The 25,861-nt window shown below is 38.9% G+C and overlaps 2 protein-coding genes across 2 annotated transcripts in view; one reads left to right on the top strand and one right to left on the bottom strand.

Moving 5' to 3' along the window:
• The window catches only part of slc12a9 (solute carrier family 12 member 9), a 30,408-nt gene extending 19,943 nt beyond the window's left edge, over positions 1–10,465 (top strand). Inside the window, exons 14-15 of the mRNA XM_061962257.2 lie at positions 751–4,920; positions 10,344–10,465. Coding sequence (XP_061818241.1) covers positions 751–1,589 — 839 coding nt within the window. The 3' untranslated portion in view covers positions 1,590–4,920; positions 10,344–10,465. The remainder of the gene's footprint in view (positions 1–750; positions 4,921–10,343) is intronic.
• A 142-nt stretch (positions 10,466–10,607) lies between these two features.
• On the bottom strand, positions 10,608–21,521 carry hsd20b2 (hydroxysteroid (20-beta) dehydrogenase 2). Its single transcript, XM_061962259.1, has 11 exons — positions 21,371–21,521; positions 15,449–15,495; positions 15,280–15,355; positions 14,989–15,099; positions 14,003–14,070; positions 13,786–13,830; positions 13,674–13,708; positions 13,507–13,588; positions 13,349–13,414; positions 11,526–11,672; positions 10,608–10,777 (listed from the first exon to the last, which is right to left on the bottom strand). The coding sequence occupies exons 1-11, from the start codon at positions 21,519–21,521 to the stop codon at positions 10,634–10,636; spliced, it is 972 nt and encodes a 323-aa protein (XP_061818243.1). The 3' UTR covers positions 10,608–10,633.
• Positions 21,522–25,861: the final 4,340 nt, after the last annotated feature.

Here is a 25,861-nt window from a genome sequence, read left to right as displayed (position 1 = left end):
TGTAATTCTCTTAAAGCCAGACCAAGAGTGGCAACCATAAATCATGAAGCATTTAGTACAATGTCAACAAAACGTTTTATTCTATTCTAACCTAATTCTAGATTATGGTAGACTACATGTAATATATACAATTGTAAATTGTTCTTTGAGTGCAATAAAAAAAAAACAATGTGGCCTTGTAATTTTTATTTTAGTCTTCTACAATTGTTTTTTCAGTGCAATAGAAAACATGTTTAATGTATCATAAGATTTTGTGTTAAAATTAAGCCAATATGACAGTTTTTTGTGCTTCCCTATATTTAGAAAATTATCAAAATAGTACCAAAATATTGGTATCGGGACAAACCTACTTCAGTTAAATATTGAAGGTTTGATGATTCACTGTTCGAAGGTTTGTCAATCTTTTTACGGTTCTAATTGTTCCCTTAAAAGAGCCGCTAAAAGACTCATTTACGAAAGTTACATCTCTACCCGGGAAAGATCTGCGAAATACCAGTTACACCAATGCCACCATTTTCCATGGTTAGAAGACATGACATCTGTAAAGCTAAATGTATGGACTTCACATGCACATCCAAATAGTGTCCAAAAATGTTAGCATTAATATAAATAATAATATATAATATGCCTAATATATAATATGCCTTATACTCTCTGCAGTTAAGTTAAAAAAAAGACCCTATCCATTATATAGATGGAAAAGGTGAAATATGCATTTCTTCTGGTGACATCTTAATGTTTGTGTTCAAGGTGGCATGAAGCCCAACACCCTGATTTTGGGTTTCTATGACAACTGCACCCCTGAGGACTTCTTCCTTCAAGATACAGCCTTCTGTGGCACGTCACTGGGACAAGGCACAGAGGGCGAGTATAATTTTGGGGTTGACCTGCCTTCATTACAAGCTCATTTCCCTCCGGTCCGACATGTTGAGAGCCCACGCTGGCTCTCGCCCGAAGAGTACGTCGGGATCATTTCGGACGCCATCAAAATGAACAAGAACGTGTGCCTGGGACGTTATTTCTTCCACTTGGAAGGCGAGGGGAAGCAGAGCAAAGTGGACGGGTCGGAGCGGACCATCGACGTGTGGCCTCTCAATCTGCTGCAGCCGGGCTGTGGAGATTATCAGGACGTGTGCAGCCTGTTTTTGCTGCAGATGGCGTGTGTGCTCAACATGTCCAGCAAGTGGCGCCATGCCAGGATGAGGATCTTCCTGAACGTGGAGACGGAGTCCAGCGACCAGGGCTGGGTGGTGAACGAAGAGACGTTTCGAGAGTTACTGAGGAAGCTCAGAATCCGGGCGTCCATTAAGATCGTGCCGTGGGACTCGGTGGTGCAGCACTACACTCAGCCAACGGAGGACGCTGGGGAGCAAAGCCACACCCTCTCGGAGCTCTTCTTGTCCGCGGTGAACTGCATGTTATTGGAGCACAGTTCTCAGGCTGCTGTCCGCTTCCTGTATCTACCGCGACCTCCTGCTCACTACAGCCAATCCCAGGGGTACTTGGCTCACCTGGAAGCAGTGACCAACACTTTAGGGCCAACGCTCTTCATCCATGGCGTCACACCGGTAACATACACGGATCTGTAAGCATGAGCGCTTAGAACGCTTCCCTAAATCCTTATTTAAGTGTTCTTATACAAGCACTTGTTACATAAAGTGGATACAAGGGTTCGCTTCATTAGGTACATTTTATGAGATGATTGGTTTGACAGTATTTATGTTATTGTGCAAACTGAGCATTACTGTATTAGCTTTGAAACATCTCTTGTATTCAATCCAATTACATGGTGCAGGTGTACCTAATGATCTGTCTGGTTTGTGTACGGTACTACATTCTAAACTCTGTTACAGTCAGTGTACAACAAATATATATACACACCTATAATACTATTGTAGTAGGATACGTTCCTGTACTGTTTGTTTTCATGCACTTGGACTGCTGAAATTGTGGCACTTATGATTATTGTTAAGGATGTCCCGATTCAATATTGATATTAGTTCGATATCAGCAAAAATACTAACAAAAAAAAACGTATCGGATGATATCAGCTTGGATCTGCAAGCACTCCTGCAGTGTGTTTACTTGTGCAAAGCTGGACAGCCAGTTAACATCTAAATATCCTCCCAAAAGCACACAGGGTTGGTCTTTTCTTGTATTTTAGTGATGTCATTTACAAAAGGTAAACATGGTAGGCGATGGGCTTCTAGGGGCTAGCAGCTACACAACAGCTAAGCACACAAGCTTGACTTATGCAGTACATGTCCTTAATTGTCAATGTTTGTCGATGTAAACAAGTATTAAATATTATAGTTGTATATTACTTACACTTACAAAGTCTCCAAGGCAGAAGTGCATTAGAAAGTATCCAATAACATGCGTGTCCGTATCATTCAATTTACTGTGTCACTTAATTTATGAAATTTCGTAACCACTAGGTGTGCCAAAACACAAATTACCACTCCATTTCAAAAGCATGAATCTGTCATAAGGTGTTTTTATACATACTATTGTTTTCTGAGTAATTTCACTTGATCATACCTTTTCTAATGTTCCACACTACAAAATAACAAAAGTATGTATAGGATTCTTGCTGGTATAATATCAGATTAATATCATCGGTCAACCGATATCGGCAATATCGGTATCGAATCAGAAGTGAAAAAGTCGTATCGGGACATCCCTAATTAATATAATATAATAACATTTGTTCTATAGAAACGTCCATATTTATAGTCATATTATCAGGGATGTTTTTTTTAATTGTATGAAAGTACAATATCTGTTTTATTTCTTGCTACTTTTTTTTTTGTTGCAGAGTCTTTCAAAAACTCAAATAAGGGGAAACATTTCCAGTATTCACACAAGAATTAAGAAATGTGTTTGTTTGTTTGCATGCTTGCGTTGGGCGGCACAAAAATCTATGCTGGATCAGCGGTCGATCAAATTAGATCAAATGTAAAACTCCAGTTACTACAATGTAGCAAATATTTAGTTTTCCATGTGTTTAACGCTGAATGTCACCTCAACAGGAACAGAAACTGGACAAAACACAAAAAGCGCCAAACATGATTTGGCTTTGCTCGTCTCATGTGCTTGCATGTCTCAAAAATATCATTACTGTATGAACATGCATAACTGATATTTGTCACTAATTCAGCAAATGTATACTCCCAGGTCATTATTACGTACACTGGCACTTATCTTACTAAATCAAACACGATAATTACAAACACTGCCTTTAATCTCCCCCTCATGCAGCGAATAACACACCCACAAATGTTAGAAACACCTCAGCATTTATTTGCTGACTGTCACTCAAAGTGAAGCATTATTATATGTTTATGTTTGATACAGCTCTTGTATTGGAGTTTATACAAAGTCTCACAGGCGTACAGGTGTTGTGGTCAGTGAGTATATACTGTATGTATTTATCATGTATGCATCGTCAGTGCTCCAGTGTACAATAAATATTGTGTGGTTGTATTTGTGTTTGCTGTGATACAAATTGCTGATCCTATTCCCACAATCATGTTGCCATGGTGACTCTCACAGGTCTTGGTTTAAACATGGAGGACAATTTCAATCCCAAATTTTCCATTAGCTTGCAAAGATTAATGCAATAATGGAAATACTATTTTCGTGGATTGAATATAAATAAGCATGGTATTATGTCCCTTCCTCCTGTTTCCTTTCCTTTTGTGCTTATGCAGTGTCTTTACCCACTTCCCTTCTGCTCCTGCTCAGACATACATGCCACAATGCAGGAAGTTGACAATAAAAGCTGAGGTATCTTTTTTTTTTTTTTCCGCTTGCCTTTAGGAATCAATCTTGTCTACAAATACTTCAGCAATGAAAAGCAAACTATTACACTGTTTGGTCAATTTAACGCCACACATTTTATGTCATATCTGCATGCATTTGTTGCGTCAATACCTGTCAACCCTCCCATTTTCTACCCCTTATTTTGCCATTTTTTTCCCGTAAATGTCCTGTATTTCAACTTTCACCCCCTAAAAGTCTGCAAGGACAATGGTGCAATGTATTGGTATTGGGCAGTCTGGTCTTTTCCAGGAAAGTGTCCACTTATGTTTGCATCAACAAACTTAGTCTTTTTGTATAAACAAGTAGCAATATCCACCGTCCTCTTGTTCACCACATTGGAAAATTGTGTTGGTATCTTATAAATGACGTATTTTACTAAAACCATCTTAAACTATTTAGTAACCCTTAGTCTTCCGTCTTCTGGAAGGTCCTGGATCATTTCATGTGCATTTCCCTGCTGCACTATATTTGTTTTTGTCACTAAAGGGGAACTGCACTTGTTTTGGAGTTTTGCTTTTCATTCACCATCATTATATAAGATAAGCACACACATTTTCCTTTTTATTAATGCATACTAAATAGTAAATAAATGTGTCACGGTCCGGGCGTGCATCAGTGCGCATTCATCTGTGTGCTGCGCTGAGTGCAGATCCGAGAGCATGTAAATCGCATGCCAGACCGGCGGCAGCGAACAGCTGCAATCAATCGCCGGCAATCTGCACACCTGGAGCTGATGATCAGACCTGCCTTCAAAAGCCTTCACAACCTACCAACCCGCGCCAGAACATAACTATCCGTTTGTGTACCGTAAGCCGACTAACCCTGCTATGTGTTCTCTCTCTCTCTCACTCTCTCGCTCTTTCTGCGTTTCACCCTCCGTGTTTTCATTGTCTTCCTTGTTGTCCTCCCCAGCAGTCTGCCTTCATTCCCGCATCGACGAGTGTGCTTCTCGTCAGTTCTTGTTTCCCTGCTTCCCGGACTGCCTCCTCAATCCTCCACCCCCGCTTGGACACGGACCTCCTACGCCCCGATTAGACCCGGACTTACTGCCTGTGTCTCGGATCGCGAGCCTTGTCCCTCCTCGTTCAACATTAGGTAACACACTACAGCTAATCACACACATAGCCTCACACACACACTTGGATTTAGTTCACACACCTTGTTTAAAATTATTATTGTTTGATTAATATATATATATATATATATATATATATATATATATATATATATATATATATATATATATATATAATAAATCATAAAGCTTTACTATCCCCTTGTGTCTGTGCCGTCAACTCCCTCCTGCACACATAACCAAATGTGATCTTTTCTGCTGACAAACCTCTTAAAAAAACATCCAAACACCTTTATAAAGATTTTATATACATGCTGCAAGCATTTATGTAATGTAGTAACAGTCACATTCATAATAATGTAATATTTACGTATTTTGACCATTTCAAGCTTTAGCGGCGCATTCATTTGAAAAGCGCATCACGACTTTTGCTTTTTTCTTTGAAAACATCACTGATTATTACTCACTGCAGACTTTATGAGAGACAACAAACATAATAAAACATCACTTACTGTACAATATCTGCTGTCATTAGGACGTGGACTTAGAGAATCTTGTTATATTCCAGTTTAGATGAAGAATGACTCATAATTCCTAACAGTAGCTCCTTTGAATTCCTTCTAAGTCTATAAGAAGATCTGATAGCTCAGTTACAGCTCTTGTTATTACCAAATCTGTGTTATATGTGTTTTATGTTGCACGATTGCACCAAGAAAAATTCCTAGTTTGTGAACCCGTTCTCAAACATTGGCAATAAAACGATTCTCATTCTGATTCTGATTCTGATTCTGATTCTGATAATCCTCGTGTGGAAAAGGAGGGTGGAACCAAGCGGCTTTTCGCGGCTTTCATACCATTTTCGGGTCTAAATTGGCTGTCAAAGTGTAGCAACTTGTCAGAGTACTTCAAGAGGCTTGATTTATGATCTACAATAAACGTTCGCAAGGAAGCGGCTTACTTGTCTTTGATGTCAACATTGGCACACAAGCTTGTGATCATAGCGGCGCTATGAATAGTTTGTCTGCGTTAGCCTTTCGAATAACAATATCACTAATACTTGGTTAATAATCAAGTCACAAAATGTAAATGGAGTATTGTTGGCGCTCTTTGGATTTTTTTATTGGGTTTTATGGGGGGGTAGAGGTCCTCCCATTGTCTCCATTGTTCATTTGTGTTTATTTGTGAGTTTAAATGCATACATTTAAAAAAAAAAAAGGACATCCATCGTCATGTTTTTCATAATGATTGTGAACGATAGGCAGAATTGCAGAAAAAAGTGTGTTTTTCCTTTGAATGCATTTCTCCGTGCACATCAATAAGCTCTGTGGATTGATGGAAGGAGTTTCAAATCCAAAGAAAAAAGACTGTTTGTTTGTGTCATGATGCTACTCCAGAAGAGGGTTGATATTGTTGTGTACAAGCTTTCCAGTTGTGTGGACTACAGAGTTATCGCTAACCAGTTTGGAGCACAAATGCAGCGCGAAGAGGTTTGTGTACGCTTCCATCTTGTGCTTCGCTTCCATCTCACTCGTTTTGGTTCTGGAGTACCAATGATGCCGGCATTGAATACATCTTTCTTTTTTGTTTTTTAAAGAAAATTAACAGTCCCGTCTTCATTCCAGTTGTTGCCCATGTCTTTAATGAATGTGATCTGCTTTTGGGTTATATCCCGTGCGCTAAAACTGGCGCATGCACGACTCAAATAATCTCCACCGGCAGCACACACCCACTTGAGAGATCTGGTTTCCGAATGCATAATATAGGTGTGCTAGTCGGACCTTTCAAAAGCCAAACACGATCAGATTAGGGTATTCCCATGGGTTGGAGGATGCTTCTTTTGAATCAGAAACAGAATCAGAATAGAGTTTATTGCCATTGTTTGAGAACGGGTTCACAAACTAGGAATTTTACTTGCTGCAATCGTGCAACATAAAACTCATATAACACAGAATAGAATAACATGAGCTGTGAGCCAAATTATTTGAACAATCAGACTAATTTAGTGCATGGAAACGTAGTCAGTAGAGGTAATGGGAGTCATTACGTCATTGCAACTATTCCGCTTATAAAGAGCTCTAAAAACATCTCAAAACCTCCATCAACATTTAATATACATGATGCAAGAATATATGTAATGTGATAGCAGTCACAATAGCAGGTCATATTTACATATTTTGACCATTTAAAGCACGATGGCGCATTAATTTCACAGACTCATCACAGTGTTTGCTATTTTCTTCAACAACTACTACTCATGGCAGATTCATGAGAGCCAACAAAGACTACTTCAGGAGGAGTGATCAATCAGAACCTTATCTTTTTGAGGATGAGCTACAAGTTTTAGAAGCTGGGTGATAAACATTTCCAGCAGGGAGCATTATTGCTCAGTGCTAAACAACGAATACAAACTCCATCCATCCATTTTCTACCGCTTATTCCCTTTGGGGTCGCGGGGGGCGCTGGAGCCTATCTCAGCTACAATCGGGCGGAAGGCGGGGTACACCCTGGACAAGTCGCCACCTCATCGCAGACGAATACAAACTCCACTGTAAAAATAAAAGTCCACACAATTTTAGAGGGGGGGTCCTCTCCAAGGTTTCTCATAGTCATTCACATCGACGTCCCACTGGGTTGTGAGTTTTTCCTTGCCCTTATGTGGGCTCTGAACCGAGGATGTCGTTGTGGCTTGTGCAGCCCTTTGAGACATTTGTGATTTAGGGCTATATAAATAAACATTGATTGATTGATTGCTTGATACGGTAAATACCAGCAGCTGTGGTTGCCAGGAAATTATCATAGAAAATACAGTCACGATGTATAGGACATTGCAGTATGTTGATGTTGAACCAGTTTATTTTACAGCTGATAAATGTTTTTGCTTACAGTAAATTACTATGAAAACAACAGATTTATATACTAATTTGTTTACAAAAAAACCCAATAGAACTTACAGTAAAATAATCGCAGCTGTGGTTGCCAGGAATTCACCGTGAAACAGATTAGGGCCAAATTTAGTGTTGCCAACGCAGTCACGGGGAGAACATGCAAACTGCACACAGAATCGAACCCAGGACCCAATGTGAGGGACGAGCACTAACCACTGCGTCACCATGCTGCCCTTTCAGTAGTAGTATTTGCAAAATGCCTGTGTTTCTTAGACATGTGAGCTGTACATGAGGATTTTAACTTGAAAGTATTTGTCCAACCTTTCACTGGACAAATCACAACATGGCCTTCCGCGACAATTTTCTTCAAATGAGCTATTAAAAGTGAGCCTTAAATGCTCCGTATCTGTTAAATAGCTACTTGCAACCAGTTCCAACACACAGCATGGTTCATTTCGATGAAGTCTGCAATGAAGCACATAGACATAAACCCTCAATGTCGGAAACCACTTGCCACACAAATAAAATAAAACATGTTAGCCAAAAGTTAACTAATTCTTTACCACAAATCCCTAGAACAGTGGTTCTTAACCGGGGTTCGATCGAACCCTAGGGGTTCGGTGAGTGGGGCTCAGGGGTTCGGCGGAGGTCAAAACACACACGACTCATCGTGTAAATAAAAACTTCTCCCTATCTGCGTATTACGGATACGGCAACAGCAGACTGATTTGCAGGTGTGTAATTTGTTGTGAGTTTATGCACTGTGTTAGTTTTGTTCTTTGAACAAGGTGATGTTCATGCACAGTTCATTTTGTGCACCATTAATAAAACATGATAACACTTTAGTATGGGGAACATATTCACCATTAATTAGTTGCTTATTAACATGCAAATTAGTAACATATTGGCTCTTAAGTAGTCATTATTAAGTACTTATTAATGCCTTATTCGGCATGGCCTTATTATAACCCTAACCCTGGCCCTAACCCTCTAACCCTAACCAAATAACTCTAAATTAAGTCTTTGTTACTTAGAATATGTTCCCCTAGTGTCCAAAAAAATCTAAATTAAGTCTTTGTTACTTAGAATATGTTCCCCATACTAAAGTGTTATGAAAAACATATAACTTTGTCTTGAATTTGAAAAAAAACAAAACATTTTATCTTTCACTAAAGAAGGGTTCGGTGAATGCGCATATGAAACTGGTGGGGTTCGGTACCTCCAACAAGGTTAAGAACCACTGCTCTAGAACAATTAAGATATGCTGGAAATTTAAATGTACAACCTACAAAATATTTAATTTCTACATAATACTGTACTTTTTAGAGTATTTGCATGCTTGTTACAGTATTTTGCATTGTACAATTTTGTCATGATTTTCACAGTAAAGGCGTGTGTTTTCTATGTACTATAACCATAGTCATTTAGGTTATCTAGTCTACTGTGTCTTAGTTTGCAGAAATCCATTGCATTAACCGTTATAAACTATTTTGGATTTTACAGTGTTTTACTGCTGCTGTTTAACAATTGCTTGCCGTAGTTTTTGCGGTGATTTTTTTTACAGCGTATGAACATAATAAAACAATCACTTTCTGTACAATCTGTAAATAGCACTAATACAACAGCTCACCGGTTCAGTATGCTAATACCTGCACAAGCTGCAGCAGTTACTACTCTTATCACTGGGCTAAAAGTAGTTCCTCTGCGTTAGCGCAAAATAGCAATAACGCTAATACTTGCTTAATATTCAAGTCACAACATGTAAATGAGTATTGTTGGCGGTTTTTGGATGTTTTCTTAGAGGGCTTTATGAGCGCAATAAAGGACTCCTATAAGCTGCAGTGTTAGTCACGTCATATTTGCTCTATATTACAAATTAGAATGCATAAAAATAAAGAAAAATGTGTCCTTGTCTCAAAGGGATTGTGAATGATGGGCAAAATTTCCCCTAAAAAGTGCTGTTTCACCTTAACTCCTGACTTGGAAATTGTTATATTCCATAAGGAAATGTCCAGAGGACAGTAAATGTCTTTTTAAAGTATTTGAGTAGTTAAAAAACATCAGATTACAAAGAAGAAAGGTTTTACGCTGCTATGGCCAGAAAGAAGAAAGAGCAAGAATGCATGAGAGAGTGAGACGGAACTTTTAAATGTTATACGCGTTTAGGAATGAGAGGAGGACGGGGGAATTGGAAGAATGAGCATAACACATTTTATCTGATTGTGACATTAGCAAAACAGGAATGCTTTGATTCAACACTGGCCAGGCAGTCACAATAACAAAATAAACCCATATGACAAAAACCTTTGACGAAAAGACAAATACAAGAATTAGTGATCTTCCAAAGGCAAAGCAGTCTTTGTCCTTGGAGCAAGTGGAGGTTTGGAGTCATCTCTATCAGACTCCAGGAATGCATCAGGTGTCATAAAAGTGTCTAATCTCTAACAAAACCCAAGCACAGGCTGCCAAGGAGAAGCACTCAGTAACTTTAACCATTTCAAATAAACAGATCTATTTATCCATCCATCCATCCATTTTCTACCGCTTATCCCTTGCAGGGTCGCGGGGGGTGCTGGAGCCTATCTCAGCTGCAATCGGGCGGAAGGCGGGGTACACCCTGGACAAGTCGCCACCTCATCACACTATTTATTGCACACAAAAAACAAGGTCCAGGATGTCCTTTTCATGGGACAAGAGGTTTCATTATTTTTGAGTTTTGTCTTTGAGAAAAAGCATTGCTGGGCTTCAGGAGGATTGTATTGTGTATTTAGAATACAGTAAAAGGATCCCCAAAGTCATTCATCTTAAATAAATAATATGTTTTTTGTTGTAGACGAGTGTCCAGTAGTTAGTCCTCCATTCCTTCCAGTGTACAATCATTCTTGCCTGCTCCTCTGTGGGCTTTTCTTTTCTGAGCAGCATGGTGCAACTTTGCCACAAAGGCCGAGGACAAGCGGAGCCAGTCGGGCATAAGAAGTCCAAAAGCAAAACTCTGCAACATGACAGAAAATGGTTGATGAGTGGTTTATGATGACGATGAATGATTGTGTGTGTGTGTGTGTGTCACGGCCCGGGCGCACTCATCTGTGCGCTGCGCGCACCTACAAGCGCCACTCCGGCTACAGTAGGCGGCTGCATTCAATTTGCTCAATCAGCACTCTAGACACATGTCGCTGATGAGCTTCCTCACCTTCTTAAGCCAGTGCAAACCTGCGTTCCGGGCCAGAACGTAGCGACCTGTTCCCGGACAGTAAGCTGACAAACCCTAGCTCTATGCACTCTCTCTCTGTGTTTCTCCCACTCCGTTCATTTGTCTCGTGTTTCCTTGTCGTCTTCCAGCAGCATTCCCCAGTTCCCGCATTATGAGCTGTGGGTCTTGTCTCCCCGTATTCCCTCTGGTTCGTTGGCTGCCTCTTGGATCTCGACCTTCCGCCTGGACACGGACTTTGACGCCTCGCTCCTGCACTTGACCTCACGCCTGCCCACAGACCTCCGAGCCTGCCTTTCCCCCCTCTTGGACTTCCGCACCTTGCTCAACACTTCCGGTAACACACGAGAGATACTCACTACACATAGTCACACCCATACACCTTTTGGATCAGTCACACTCCATTCCCTTGTTTACTAATATTGTTTAATAATAAATATAGAGCTAAACGACGTCCCTGCTGTCTGTGCCGCCTTCTTCCCCCTGTACACTTAACAATGTGTGTGTGTGTGCCGCTAGAATTGATGCCGACCTGCATTGCGTGTACAAGACAACCACTGGTGTAGTTGGAGTAGCCGACTGTGTTCAAGGCCTCCCGGGCGTAAGACGCTGCACTCTTCACCCAGCAGCTGCTTTTCATTTTGTTCATGTTGGTGGACACCAGGAAGGGCATAACACACTGGAAACATACAGGAATGATATTGCTTATTAAGTAATTGAAGGCTTCTAAATACATTGTTAAAAAAGTCCAGAGATTGTACCATTATCTTCCTGTAAAAACAACAGTAGTACTATTTTTTCCATTTACAGAAGTGCACTGTGAAAATGATTATACAGTAAATAAAACTGCAGCTCAGTTGCCTGAATTTTACTGTAGAAATAACCCCGGTACTGTTTTTTTATGTACAGTAATGAGCTGTAAAAACATTGACAGTAGAGATGTCCGATAATGGCTTCTTTGCCGATATCCGTTTTTCCGATATTGTCCAACTCTTAATTACCGATTCCGATATCAACTGATACCGATATATACAGTCGTGGAATTAACACATTATTATGCCTAATTTTGTTGTGATGCCCCGCTGGATGCATTAAACAATATAACAAGATTTTCCAAAATAAATCAACTTAAGTTATGGAAAAAAAATGCCAACATGGCACTGCCATATTTATTATTGAAGTCACAAAGTGCATTATTTTTTTTAACATGCCTTAAAACAGCAGCTTGGAATTTGGGACAAGCTCTCCCTGAGAGAGCATGAGAATGTTGAGGCGGGGGGGCGGGGTTGAGGTGTGTGGGGGGGGGGGGGGGGGGGGAAGAGTTAGTGCTGTAAGGGGTTCTGGGTATTTGTTCATGTGACTGGGCCGGCACGCAAAGGAAGTGCCTTTAAGGTTTATTGGTGCTCCGTACTTCTCCCTACGTCCGTGTACACAGCGGTGTTTTAAAAAGTCATAAATTTTACTTTTTAAAACCGATACCGATAATTTTGAAACCGATACCTATAATTTCCGATATTACATTTTAAAGCATTTATCGGCCGATAATATCGGCAATCTGATATTATCGGACATCCCTAATTGACAGTAAAAAAAAAACTGCAAATCAGTCACATGAATTTTACTGTAAATATCAAAACTAACAATAAAGTTATAAAATGAGAATATAATACAAAAATAGAATAATATGAGATTTTATTTTGAGAAAGAGGTTTAATCGCAGGAATACAGTCATTTTAATGAGCTAGTGTCAAAACTTCCACTGTGTAACCAAAATGCAACAATATTATTATTAATGTTAGATAATTGAACAGAATTGTTTAGTCTCCAAATATTAAGATTTCCATTCCCCAAAATTCAGATTTTTTAAGTAAAATTATTTTTATGATTATAAGAAAGACAGAAGGATTCTCAGGCCGTGTTTAAGCCTGGGATGATATTACAAATGACATATTGTTGCTGATACAGACTTTTATGCACTCAATTGTGAGATATGTTATGCCAAATTTTCCCAGTACAGATTAAGATATTAACAGTTATTTTTTATTTTATTTTAAAATTAAATGTCTTAATTTATGTTTAATTTGAATAAATATGTGTACAATTATTTATATATGGACGGTATGATTAATGCATGTCTATTTTAATCATCAAAATTCAATGTATTATCATACATTTGAGTATTTCTGTCATTGTTATCAATTATATGATGAATAATTTATTTAGGGTGTTTTGACAATATTTAACTTTTTATAACATAGTAAGAATATCATCAATATTCATTTTCTCTGTTTTGGAAAACAAAATTTGACTTATTCATTCTGTCGATAACTTTTCACATTTCTTTCAGCTGTTTACCTGCACAGTAATCCCTTTTGACTTGTACTCAGCATGCAGACACTGGGAGAAATAAATCACAAACGCCTGCAAGGAAGAAGAAGAAAAGCCACAAAACAAATCACAGGTAAACCAGAATCTAAGTTAATCTAAGTTATTGTATATAAATGAAAGTGTACCTTAGTAGCGGAGTAAAGGGCCAACAAAGGCTGTGCATGGATCCCCACTTGGGAGGAAATATTTATGATCAAGCCTTTGTTTCTGCAAAAGACAGCCATGACAATTGTGTGAACATTCTATTACAGTAGATATACACTTATATTGGCCACCTGGCACATTAACTTACCTTTTAAGCATGCCAGGAAGAACTAATCTTGTGGTCTGAGCATGGAGAGAGAATGGAATTAGATGGTGTAATAGTCAAACATCAAATACTGTATGACATGACAACTTCTTACCTGAGCCACAGAAAGTGTGTTACAGTTGATGACCTCAGTGATTTTCTGGTCGCACACACACACACACACACACACACACACACACACACACACACACACACACACACACACACACACACACACACACACACACACACACACACACACACACAAAAGAACCAAGATGTTACATGCAACAATTCACAGATTAGTCATTTGTCATTCAACAAACATTTACCTGCTCGGCATTTGGAATTTCGAGGAATGAGGCGAAATCATCCGAGTAGGACATTGCCACGTTGTTTACTGTGACACAGACATAAGCGGAATTATCAATATTTCTTTTACCCATTTAATAAGTAATCAAATATACTATAGGTTGGATAACACATGATCGGAATTTAAACATGCTCGATATATATTTTTGTACTTTTGTTCTAAAATAATATACATAATCATGTGGCGAATGACAAAATGATATTATTTCATTGCTTTTTTAAATTAAATTTAGTATTTCAATTTAATAAAAACAATGTAGTATAATGATTATTAAATATTTATTAAACAATACATTTAAAAAAAGAATATAAAGAGGGAAAAAATGCCTCAATAAAACAAAACACAACGTAACGTAACAGTAAGCATAACATAAAACAACCTACAACATAATGCAACGTGTAACATAACAAGAAAAAGATAACAAACAGATGCATAACTTATAACATATAAAGTCATAACCCATATCATATAACACAACATACACTATAACATACCATATAACTTGACAAATAACATACATCATAAGTAACGTCATAACAGGACATTGAACATAACATGCAGCATAACATAACATATACAGAAACATAACAACATATAACATAACATATAACGTAACATTACATATAACACAACATATAACAGCAACATAAACAGTAACATAACATATAACATAACATACAGTAACATAACATATACAGTAACATAACATTACATATAACAGATAACATATATAGTAACAACATATAACATAACAAAAACAGCAACATAACATATAACATAACATTACATGCTAGGCCACGAGCACGTAACTTCACCATGCTCGTGTACAGAAGACTGATATGAACATTATTCAATCACGTCCATCTTTAGAATGTTTCAGGTCATGCTTATGTTATCGCACAGAACTACATTTGTTATGATTCATAATAGCTGCTCTTTCCTTACCTAGTATTCCGATATCCATGTCTTGTAGTTGTTTGGCAATGAAAGGATAAATGTTGTGTTTGTGTGTGAAGTCCACTCGAATGGTGCAAGTTTTTTGTCCATACTGACCCTCTGACAGAAAGAATTAAAATGTTATTAGGATAATGATTACAATGGTGATGTACAGTAATGGGGGCCAGAATCCTGCCATATGTTTTGTCTACCAAATTTTATTTTCAGGGCCAATACAATACTAATATGTATTTTCACAATTATTGGCAGGATTTTTTGGGCCATGTGACGCCTTCTCACCAATCTCTTTGGCCACCTGTCGAAGCTTCTCGTCACATCTGCTCACTAAAACAACATTCAGGCCTCTTTGTGCCAACTGAAGACAAGAACACATGAAACAAAACCATTAAATGATGAAACGTAGCGCTGGACTTTTCCAACAACTTTGTGGACTATTTAGGAGACTCACCTCTAAGGCATAAGCTTTACCTATTCCAGATGTGGCTCCTGTGACAACTGTAGGAGGAAGCACAAAGATGATGCGTAACTGTTTTTACTGAGGGAAAACATACGGTTTCATTCATCTAAACCAGGGCTTTTACTAAAAAATATTGTACTCTACCAAATTTTAATACAGGTTGCTTGTTTAAGAGGACAACAAGAAAAAATAAGCAAAAAATGTACATTAGGACCACATTGTAAGCTCACGTATACCAACGCCACATCTCAATGAGCCATTGTACTGTGCTGGTACTCGCCTTATAACATTTCTCTGGAGTTGATTGTCCCATGGGCAAGAATAAATATATCCCACTTACTTTAAGGACATTATACCGGCTGTAGAAAGTCATGTAGCATAATAAATATTTCTGCAAGCGTTATTATTGACAAACAGAAACAGGCATGCTTGCAATCTAACCCAGGTTATGAAGGATTGCGCCCACAGTGAAAAATAAAATGTTTTTTTCTTAATTGAATCTTAATTTATAAATATTAATCATGAAAGAATGTTATTATATTAAATAAATACTAATAAAGATATGTTTTACAAACAGAAAGATACAGGAATGTACACATGATCCCATGTTTACATCTCATTGTGCAACATGTGAATGTTTAAGTGGGAACTAAATGCGATATCTGAAAGGGCTACAAATTATTTCCAAAGCAGGACCCTCCACCCAGACATACAATACTAGTACAAAGCTCCTGAAAAACAATATATTTTGTTATTGTCATTGTAAGTGGGCCAACACACTTATATTAGAAAATAATCTCATGGAAATGACTGCTGTCATTTGATTATAATAATAAAACATTTAACTTGTTATCTAGTCAGGTTTGGGACAGGTGTGCTGCTGGTGTGGCCACAGTGCAAGGGCACGTCTGATGTCGCTCACATGTGCTCCACTGAATGCTCGAGGAGTTTTTGGGTTTGCTCATGCATATAGAAAATTAAGGGAACATTGTTTGGGGGTATCCATAATACGCCGATAGGGAAAAGTTGTTATTTACACAATGAGTCGGTTGTGTCTTGACCTCCGCGGCAGAGGCGCCGCCGAACCCCTGATACCGACTCACCGAACCCTTCGAACCCAGGTTAAGAACCACTGTCAAATTGCTGGCAAACAATTGCATTACATTTCTAACAAATGTTCTGCGGGTGTCGCTGCCACTGCGCTAATTAAGGAGTCACAGTTTGGACCTGATATCCAGCTGGGAACACGTCTAACAATAAATGAACAAAAGACATTGGACCATTAGCCACAACACAATCTGGTCTATTTTTAATACCACACAAAATAATCCCCCATAATAATGATCATCATCCCCTCCTGTCCAATGCAATACCAACACCCGCACAACACAATCAACCCCACAGCCCGAAGTGCAGTTCACCACACAAACTTTATACAAAAAATATAGTACCCCTAAATACGCGACATGCATGTAGCGACATGCATGTACGGGCAAGCGATAAAACGTTGGAAGCCGCAGCGGACTTACAGTACTGCGCATCCAACTCAAGTCCATCCATCCATCCATTTTCTACCGCTTGTCCCTTTCGGGGTGACAGGAGGCGCTGGAGCCTATTTCAGCTGCATTCGGGCGAAAGGCGGGGTACACCCTGGACAAGTCGCCACCTCATCGCAGGGCCAACACAGATAGACAGACAACATTCACACTCACATTCACACACTAGGGCCAATTTAGTGTTGCCAATCAACCTATCCCAAGGTGCATGTCTTTGGAGGTGGGAGGAAGCCGGAGTACCCGGGGGGAACCCACACAGTCATGGAGAGAACATGCAAACTCCACACAGAAAGACCCCGGGCCCGGGGATCGAACCCAGGACCTTCATATTGTGAGGCACATGCACTAACCCCTGTTCCACGGTGCTGCCCTTACCAGGTACCAGTTAATGTCAAATCAAATCGTCTGGTTGCAGCCTCTGCACGGGCTAAAGCACTTGGCAAGGAAACAAGCAGTCAAGCGCTCAGAGTAGCCTCAGTCGGAGTGCCTCTTTGGTAATGTTACAATTTTACATGCCAACAAAACAAGAATAATGCCCTGGTCCACACTGCAGGGTCTGATTTCCAATGTTGACTTTTTTGTCAAATCCGATCTTTTTAGTGACTGCTTTCACATTATAAAAAAGAAAAGAAAAAGATTTCTAATGTGAATGCAATCTGACCCGCAGGCGGACATGATTAGATTAGATTAGATTACCAGTAGATTTTTTACATTAATTTTTTTTCTACCCGCAGGTAAATTTGGCTTGCAGTGAGAGACATTCATGCAAAACAATATAAAAGATAAATAAAACAACAATAAACTAGCTACACAAATTGTCATTATGTGAAGTGAATTAGTGAATTATATTTATATAGCGCTTTTCTCAAGTGACTCAAAGCGCTTTACATTGTGAAACCAAGTTACATTTTTAAAGCAGTGTGGGTGGCACTGGGAGCAGGTGGGTAAAGTGTCTTGCTCAAGGACACAACGGCAGTGACTAGGATGGCGGAAGCGGGGATCGAACCTGCAACCCTTGAAGTTGCTGGCACGGCCACTCTACCAACCGAGCTATACCGCCCCATTATCCCCATCATCATTCTATGCTGCCTCATGAAGTGCATTTATTTACCTTCAAAGTGCATGGCATAAAGTGCGTATGTGGCACTCTTCATGATATCGTCATCATCATCATCACCATCATCAACATCAGTATCAACATCAGCATCAACACCGCCACAACCCCTGTCAAAGGATCACCTAGTTCTCTTGAGATATACTGTATGATGGCTGCAGGGACAAAACTAGACCTGTGCTTTTTAGTTTTGAGCCTAGGTACTGTGCACCTGCGGCCAAATGGGAAGCCACTGTGCATGACGTCACAAGCACTGCGGTGTTTACAGAAGTAAAAATGTCTTCCTCTCTTGTCGGTTTCAGTACTGCCGCATTCGTGGCAATTTCAAGGATTTTGTGCAATCAACGGCAGCATTTTCTGAACCAAATTATTGTGCGTTGAATATTAAGAAGGAAAAGGACAAGTATGCCTGTTTTAGGGGATAATTTGCTTCGGTGTTTGCTTGAAGAGCGTGTCCCCAGGTAACAAGTGAACGTTATGTGAACGTTAGGAGAACGTAGTGGCATTGTTATGGGAACGTTAGTTTGTAACGTTCAAAGAACGTGAGGTTGTGGAGTTCTTGCTTGGTTAGCAGAACGTTAGCCATGAACGTTTGGCTAGAACGTTTAGGGAACTGTTTAGGAACATGCTATGTACGTCTGTTTTTGTGCTATATTGTCAGGACTAACACTGAAACTGAAAATTCAACAATAATTCTTTATTAGTGATAATTATAATACAATAGAAATGGAATGCAGTGGTATTTACGTCTGTTTTTGTGCTATATTGTCAGGATCTGTGGGCGAGTAGTCGGTGACAGGAGTGGGGACACTTTCATGTGATTTCCAAAAACATTTTATTCTCAACTGTTTTCTGCTCCGTTGTCAATTATTCATTTTGTAACCGTCTATTTTGGCAAATATTTATGACACTTTTCACTTTTTGATGACATTCTGGTTGGATGAATGCGACCGGAGCGCATTAGCGTTCACATTGAGGACGCACCACATATTCATCCGATTTATATCCACATACAAAAGAGGCCTGGGTCCGATATGAAAAATTCGGAATTGCACTCTTCACACTGCACACTGAATTGAATTGAATTGAATTATTTATTTCAAATCTGCACAGTATAACAACACACATTTTTTTTTTTTTTTTTACATTTTGGCAGAGACATTTATGCAAGGCTTAAAAAGGGGTTGGATGAAGCAAATGCTTATAATATCCCAACCCCATTCACTCATTCCACATTTAACATAAACAATATAATACAAGAACAATACTATACAAACAAAAACAAGAAAAGCTCCTGTACACTAACAATACAATAGTACCACTGTTACTATGAGACAAGACAAGACTAGACAAAACACACACACACACCCACACACACGCACACACACACACACACACACACACACACACACACACACACACACACACACACACACACACACACACACACACACACACACACACACACACACACACACACACACACACACACACACTCTGACCATACACCTCTCTCTCATCGCTCTGTGCTGAGGGCATCACTCTCTTTCCTCCTCGTACTTCTTTAGTACTTCTTTTTTAAACAGTCTTTTAAATTGAATCATGTTAGAACAGGTTTTTAACTCGTCTCCTAAGTTGTTCCACAGACTGACTCCATGCACTGAAATGCACATTGATTTTAAAGTTGTTCTAAATTTAGGAAAATATAATTTGTTGTTTCCTCTTAGACTATAACTATGGTGAGCATCTCTATCCTGGAATAGGTTCTGTATATTGGATGGTAGAGAGTTTTGGGATGCCCTAAACATAATTTGAGCAGTTTTAAAGTTGATTACATCGTGCAGTTTAAGTTGCTTTAACTCCATGAATAGTGGATTTGAATGATGTCTGTAGTGAACATTGGACACAATCCTAATGGCCTTTTTCTGTAGAGTGACTAAAGGCTGTAGATGGGATTTATAAGAATTTCCCCAGACTTCAACACAATAGTTTAAATATGACATAATAAATGAATGATACAATAACAGCAGAGCATTGGTGTTCAATAAATGACATGACCTCCTCATCATTCCAACACATTTAGCAACTTTTGTCCTCAGGTAACTTATATGAGGCTTCCATGATATATTTTCATCTATTACCACTCCTAAGAATGAATTTTGTTGAACATATTCTATTAGTGTATCATCAATAACAATCTTGACAATCCTGTCAATACTGACATGAAAAAGTCTGATACAGGTTGCATATGGGCTAAAAAAAAAAAAAAAAAAGGCCTAAGGCTTCACTTTTCAAAATGTGCTAGCTGGATGTTAGTTTATTGGATATGCCATAGACATGTTATCGGTGAGCATTAGCAATTTTACATGGCGATTTTTACATCTCTAAATTTGGTAATTAAAACCACAACTAAGATACCCGTTACAGCCACACAGCTGGTGTGTAATAAATACAAATCATTCTGTACACTACTGCCATCTAATGTCTTGGAATTGCATTTGCATGCAAAGTCTACTATATATAGTATACTACAGTATAGTACTACAGTATAGTACAGTACTTGCAAATGAGACACATAAGTGTAAGAAGAGAAGATGACACCTGGACAGCACAGCTCAATGTTAAATTAAAAAAACACAAAAAAACCCAACATATTTTTAATTTTGTTACACATTTAAACACACAAAAGTACTGAAAATTGTTACCCTTATCAATTTCCAGGTGCTGGGAATTGGCACTGTCCCAAATTAGACAGGTACCCATCCCGAATCATTATGCTTTGTTTCTCTCAGAGCTTCACCTCCCTGGCTGTTTTTCTCTACGTTTCCATCTTTGCTGTTTTATTTTGTTTCGTTTTATGCCAACAATGTACCGCGGGTCGCAAATGGCCCCTGGACTGCACTTTGGAAACCCCTGATCTAAGCTGTCAAATGTCTCCAACTTGCAACAAAAACATGAAATAAAGTAAGTACTAAAAGATAAAATGACATGACTTTCATCATCAGATGTGTGCTTATTGGCGGAAAAATGCCACATTTCTGTTATAAATTTGATTTCAACATTGAAGCTGACAATTTTTGTAGCTCCAGTTTGGTTTTCAGGCAACATCATCAATCAGGGTTTGAACAAGTATATAAGTAGCACACACTGTAACATATCATATTTTGGACTATAATAAACTACAAGAACCTTAGCGCCATGCTTACATTTGTGCAAATAAACACAAAAAATGTTAAACATTACCTGCCCATTGCCCGTAAGTCCTTAGATCCACTCGCCAAAACTCAGACCAAATGAACTCTCTGAAGCCACGCCAGCATTTCCATCCCGTTTTAAGCAAGAAGAAAACTAGCGTGAATCCACCAATGACCAGCAGCATGTCAGTGGAAGACATTTTGGACTGTGAACAAACTATGGTTCTATATGTGAGACAGCAACAAGTATTTATGTGCCAAGATGACCTCTGCTCCTCCCTAATTTGCTCCACCTCTTACCGTGTATCACAGATGCAAGACATAGGAAACTATTATATACTGTACTTAGTTTTTTTGTTGTTTTTTATATGGTAGTGGAATACTAAAACACATTTTATTAATTGATGCCATAACATTTGTGAAAAGAGAAAAAAATAACACTTTCTACTATTAATCATGTGCATTTGATGTGGAATAGCTTTTAATGTTGCAAGGTACAGTAGTAATAAAGGGCATTTAGGCAAATAATTAATTAATTAAAAAAAGATATACAGTAATAAAGAAGGTGAGCATAAGTCTCAGTCACTAAAATATTATTCATATATGAATCATGCTTAAGCAAAATGCTAATGTGTAATTGATATGTTTAATTCATATTTTATATGAACTTATTAATTATGTTTTCATTGATAATTAATAATGTATTTTGACATTTTTCTGCAATTAGTATCTAATAAAAAAGTATACAGTCATTAAGAAAATGAGCATGAGTCTGAGTCACTAAAATACAATTTATTTATTAATCATGTTTAAGTAAAATGTTAAACATTTTACTAATATTACATTTCTATTTAATTATATGTACTGTATTGTCAGTTATATATATTTTTTTATAAATAAGTATTTCATGTTGTATCATTAATTATATTCAGATTCCAATTAATGCATGTCAATTCATTAAGTTTCATGACTGCAATTCATCTACCTTTTCCACCCGCTATTTTTCAACATGACACCACTTTTCTTACATATACATTTTTTATTGAGCGTTGAAATTATGCAAGACATTATGCATTATGCAATCATACACACACATATGGACGGGAAGTCATTCTTTAAAACAATGTTTCTATTTTTCAAAACACATCTGACCCCATGTTTGTGCTCAAGGATGCTTTACTAACTTACAATTTAGCCGAGCGTAATCATCATCCAAAAGAACCCATGCAAGAGATAAGCATGCTTACATCACAGTGACATCATCAAGTGGGGCAATGGAGCATCCCCTCCCACTAAAGCAAGCAGTGACAATCTAATCACATTCTAACAAAGCAAAGTTGTGACACTGCTTTGGCTTTCATTGATAAAGCAGCAATGTTGTGATGAGAAAATGTAACATGTACTGTAGCGTTTCCTTTTGTGCAATAGGTGAGACATAACAAGACACAACTATATATCCTTAACTTGGATGGGTTAGGGGGTACTGCAACATAGATCACGGTCAAGTGTTTGGCGATGATGCAAGGTCTGTAAGACATTTTTTTTTTTTACATGAGTGATAGCAGTAATAAAAACCTTGTGAATCTGAATAGTCTATGGCAAACAAGTTTGCTCTCTCTCTCGGACACGTGACGACACAATTTTACAAAACGCCATGTTTTGGTATCAGCAGAGGCAGTCCTCATTAATGGCAATCAACGTTTGTTCCCGGATAACCAGAAAATGCTCCTGATTGAATGTTTGCATGATAATGTTTGTGATAGGCCAACTATTCTTCTTCTGCAGAACATGACACAATCTTATCTTATACTGTGAGCTCCACATGCCTATTAATGTTGTAACCGCTAAAAGCAAACCATCCATCCATCCATTTTCTACCGCTTGTCCCTTTTTGGGGTGGCGGGGGGTGCTGGAGCCTATCTCAGCTGCATTAGAATTAAAATTGTGTTGCATTTAAAAAGAGGAACTGCACTTTTTTTTAATACAACGCATCCCATCATCCACGATCCATATGTGAGACAAAAACACACGTCTTTTCCTTTTCTGGGCATTCTAAATAGTAAAACTGCTAGTAAGAGGCAGCTAACAATTTTAATAATGCGCCCAAAAATTATATTTTATATGCATGCTGTAAGTATGTATGTAATGTAGTAACATGCACATTAATAATAACATAATATTTACAGTATTTTGCTCATTTAGGCATTACTGTAACTTCTTTCCTGGTCACAATTGCTATCCGCTAAACGTTTTTAATGAAGAACTTAAAACAGTGACTTACAATGTCCCATAATTGGTTTGGACATAGATACAATTGTTATTTTCAAAGTCCTACAGTTTTAGTGTTATGTAATTAGTTTTTAAGAAAAACTTTATTGACACCACAAGGAAAATTGTTTGACACACAGGAGCTCAGTTGTCAAATGAGGACAATCCTAGGAGCGACTGTGCTGTGATCAGCTTTCCACCCTTTCATGTGCACCTCAAAACCACGTGGTCGCAGCGCAGGCTTTTAAAGAGGTCCACAAAAAAGGCAAAAACAAATGAAAAAACATAAAAGAACACTGTGACAGACTCTCGCTGTCGTCCGGGTTCCATGGACCACCAAGGATAGACATTACGTTGAGCAGGTTTTGACTTTGTTTTATTATTTCAATAAACCTTCAGTCCACGTTGGGTCGCTTTTCAGCTTCTCTTCGCTGCTCCCTCTTCGGTACGCTTTTTAGTCTGCCGCGTTGTCGCCTTCGTCTGCCTCTCGCTCTCTGTTTCTTCCGCGCTGCATCCACTGCTGGTTCTCCAACTCCTTCTGCCCCGTCGTTCTTGGCTGCCGCCCTTTTACACACTTGGAGGAGATTATATAATTGCGCCCAGGTGGGCGATCCACGCACCTGACATCCATCTCGGCGTCGATCCCGGCGCGCCCCGCCTCGCCGCTGGCCCGCCGGCCACGCCTCCTCGCCGTCATCTTGGAGTCGGCCCCGGCGTGCCCTGCCTCGTTGTCGGTCTGCCGGCCACGCCTCCCCACAAACACAAAGGACATAAGAGAGACAGACCTCAGCGGTGCCATTTCTGCATACGCTACAGTTCATGTGTCTTTCAATGAACCCTAGCACTCCCTGACTAGACTTTATACAAAATAAAACTATAGTGGAACCTCCATTTAAGGACCCCTCTATGTATGCACTTTTCAATTTACGAACCTCTCGTTATACAAACTTTTCAATTTAGGAATCACATAACGAATAAAAATATGCTTTGGTGCAGCCATTTTGTTCTCGGCAGCACATCCATCGTGAGCATGCTCATCGATCTCCGTGCTCATTCAGTCAGGAGAGCAGCGTTGCTGTTAGCTTCTGTGCTACTTTGTGCGCTTTTTAAGTGTTTTCAACCCTTTTTTTTTTTTTTAGCATTTTTACTAGTTTTGCTAGCTAGTTGTGAGTCCTAAGAAGGCAATGGACAAGCAATGTGTGATTTGAAACATTCAGGAAGTACGCACAGCGTTGTCGACACTGCCTCCTACACCCCTCCTTTCCTCTGTACATTTAGGGCCTGATCTACTCAAGGTTTGCGTATACTAAAAATGTGCAAATCTGATAGCACACGCGAAGCTGATCTACAAACCCTGTTTCCATATAAGTTGGGAAATTGTGTTAGATGTAAATATAAATGGAATACAATGATTTGCAAATCATTTTCAACCCATATTCAGTTGAATATGCTACAAAGACAACATAGTTGATGTTCAAACTGATAAACTTTTTTTTTTTGTTGCAAATAATCATTAACTTTAGAATTTGATGCCAGCAGCATGTGACAAAGAAGTTGGGAAAGGTGGCAATAAATACTGATAGAGTTGAGGAATGCTCATCAAACACTTATTTGGAAAATCCCACAGGTGAACAGGCAAATTGGGAACAGGTGGGTGCCATGATTGGGTATAAAAGTAGATTCCTTGAAATGCTCAGTCATTCACAAACAAGGATGGGGCGAGGGTCACCACTTTGTCAACAAATGCGTGAGCAAATTGCTGAACAGTTTAAGAAAAACCTTTCTCAACCAGCTATTGCAAGGAATTTAGGGATTTCACCATCTACGGTCCGTAATATCATCAAAGGGGCCAGAGAATCTGGAAAAATCACTGCACTTAAGCAGCTAAGCCCGTAACCTGCATCAACAAGCGACATCAGTGTGTAAAGGATATCACCACATGAGCTCAGGAACACTTCAGAAACCCACTGTCAGTAACTACAGTTGGTCACTACATCTGTAAGTGCAAGTTAAAACTCTCCTATGCAAGGCGAAAACAGTTTATCAACAACACCCAGAAACGCCGTCGGCTTCGTTGGGCCTGAGCTCATCTAAGATGGACTGATACAAAGTGGAAAAGTGTTCTGTGGTCTGACGAGTCCACATTTCAAATGGTTTTTGGAAACTGTGGACGTTGTATCCTCCGGACCAAAGAGGAAAAGAACCATCCGGATTGTTATAGGCGCAAAGTTGAAAAGCCAGCATGTGTGATGGTATGGGGGTGTATTAGTGC

This window comes from Nerophis lumbriciformis, linkage group LG09 (assembly GCF_033978685.3).
Source record: "Nerophis lumbriciformis linkage group LG09, RoL_Nlum_v2.1, whole genome shotgun sequence".
In the NCBI taxonomy this organism is placed as follows: domain Eukaryota; kingdom Metazoa; phylum Chordata; class Actinopteri; order Syngnathiformes; family Syngnathidae; genus Nerophis; species Nerophis lumbriciformis.
Note: the sequence above shows the minus strand (reverse complement) of the source record. Positions and strands in the feature narration are given on the sequence as shown.

Bases quoted from the DNA above. Each gene is read 5' to 3' on its own strand.
- hsd20b2 (XM_061962259.1), bottom strand. From the start codon at position 21,521: ATGTCTTCCACTGACATGCTGCTGGTCATTGGTGGATTCACGCTAGTT. The intron at 13,831-14,002 runs GTAAATGTTTGT...GTGTGCGACCAG, and splicing joins AAATTCCAAATGCCGAGCAG to AAAATCACTGAGGTCATCAA. The intron at 13,415-13,506 runs GTACACTTTCAT...TCTTCCTTGCAG, and splicing joins CCCTTTACTCCGCTACTAAG to GCGTTTGTGATTTATTTCTC.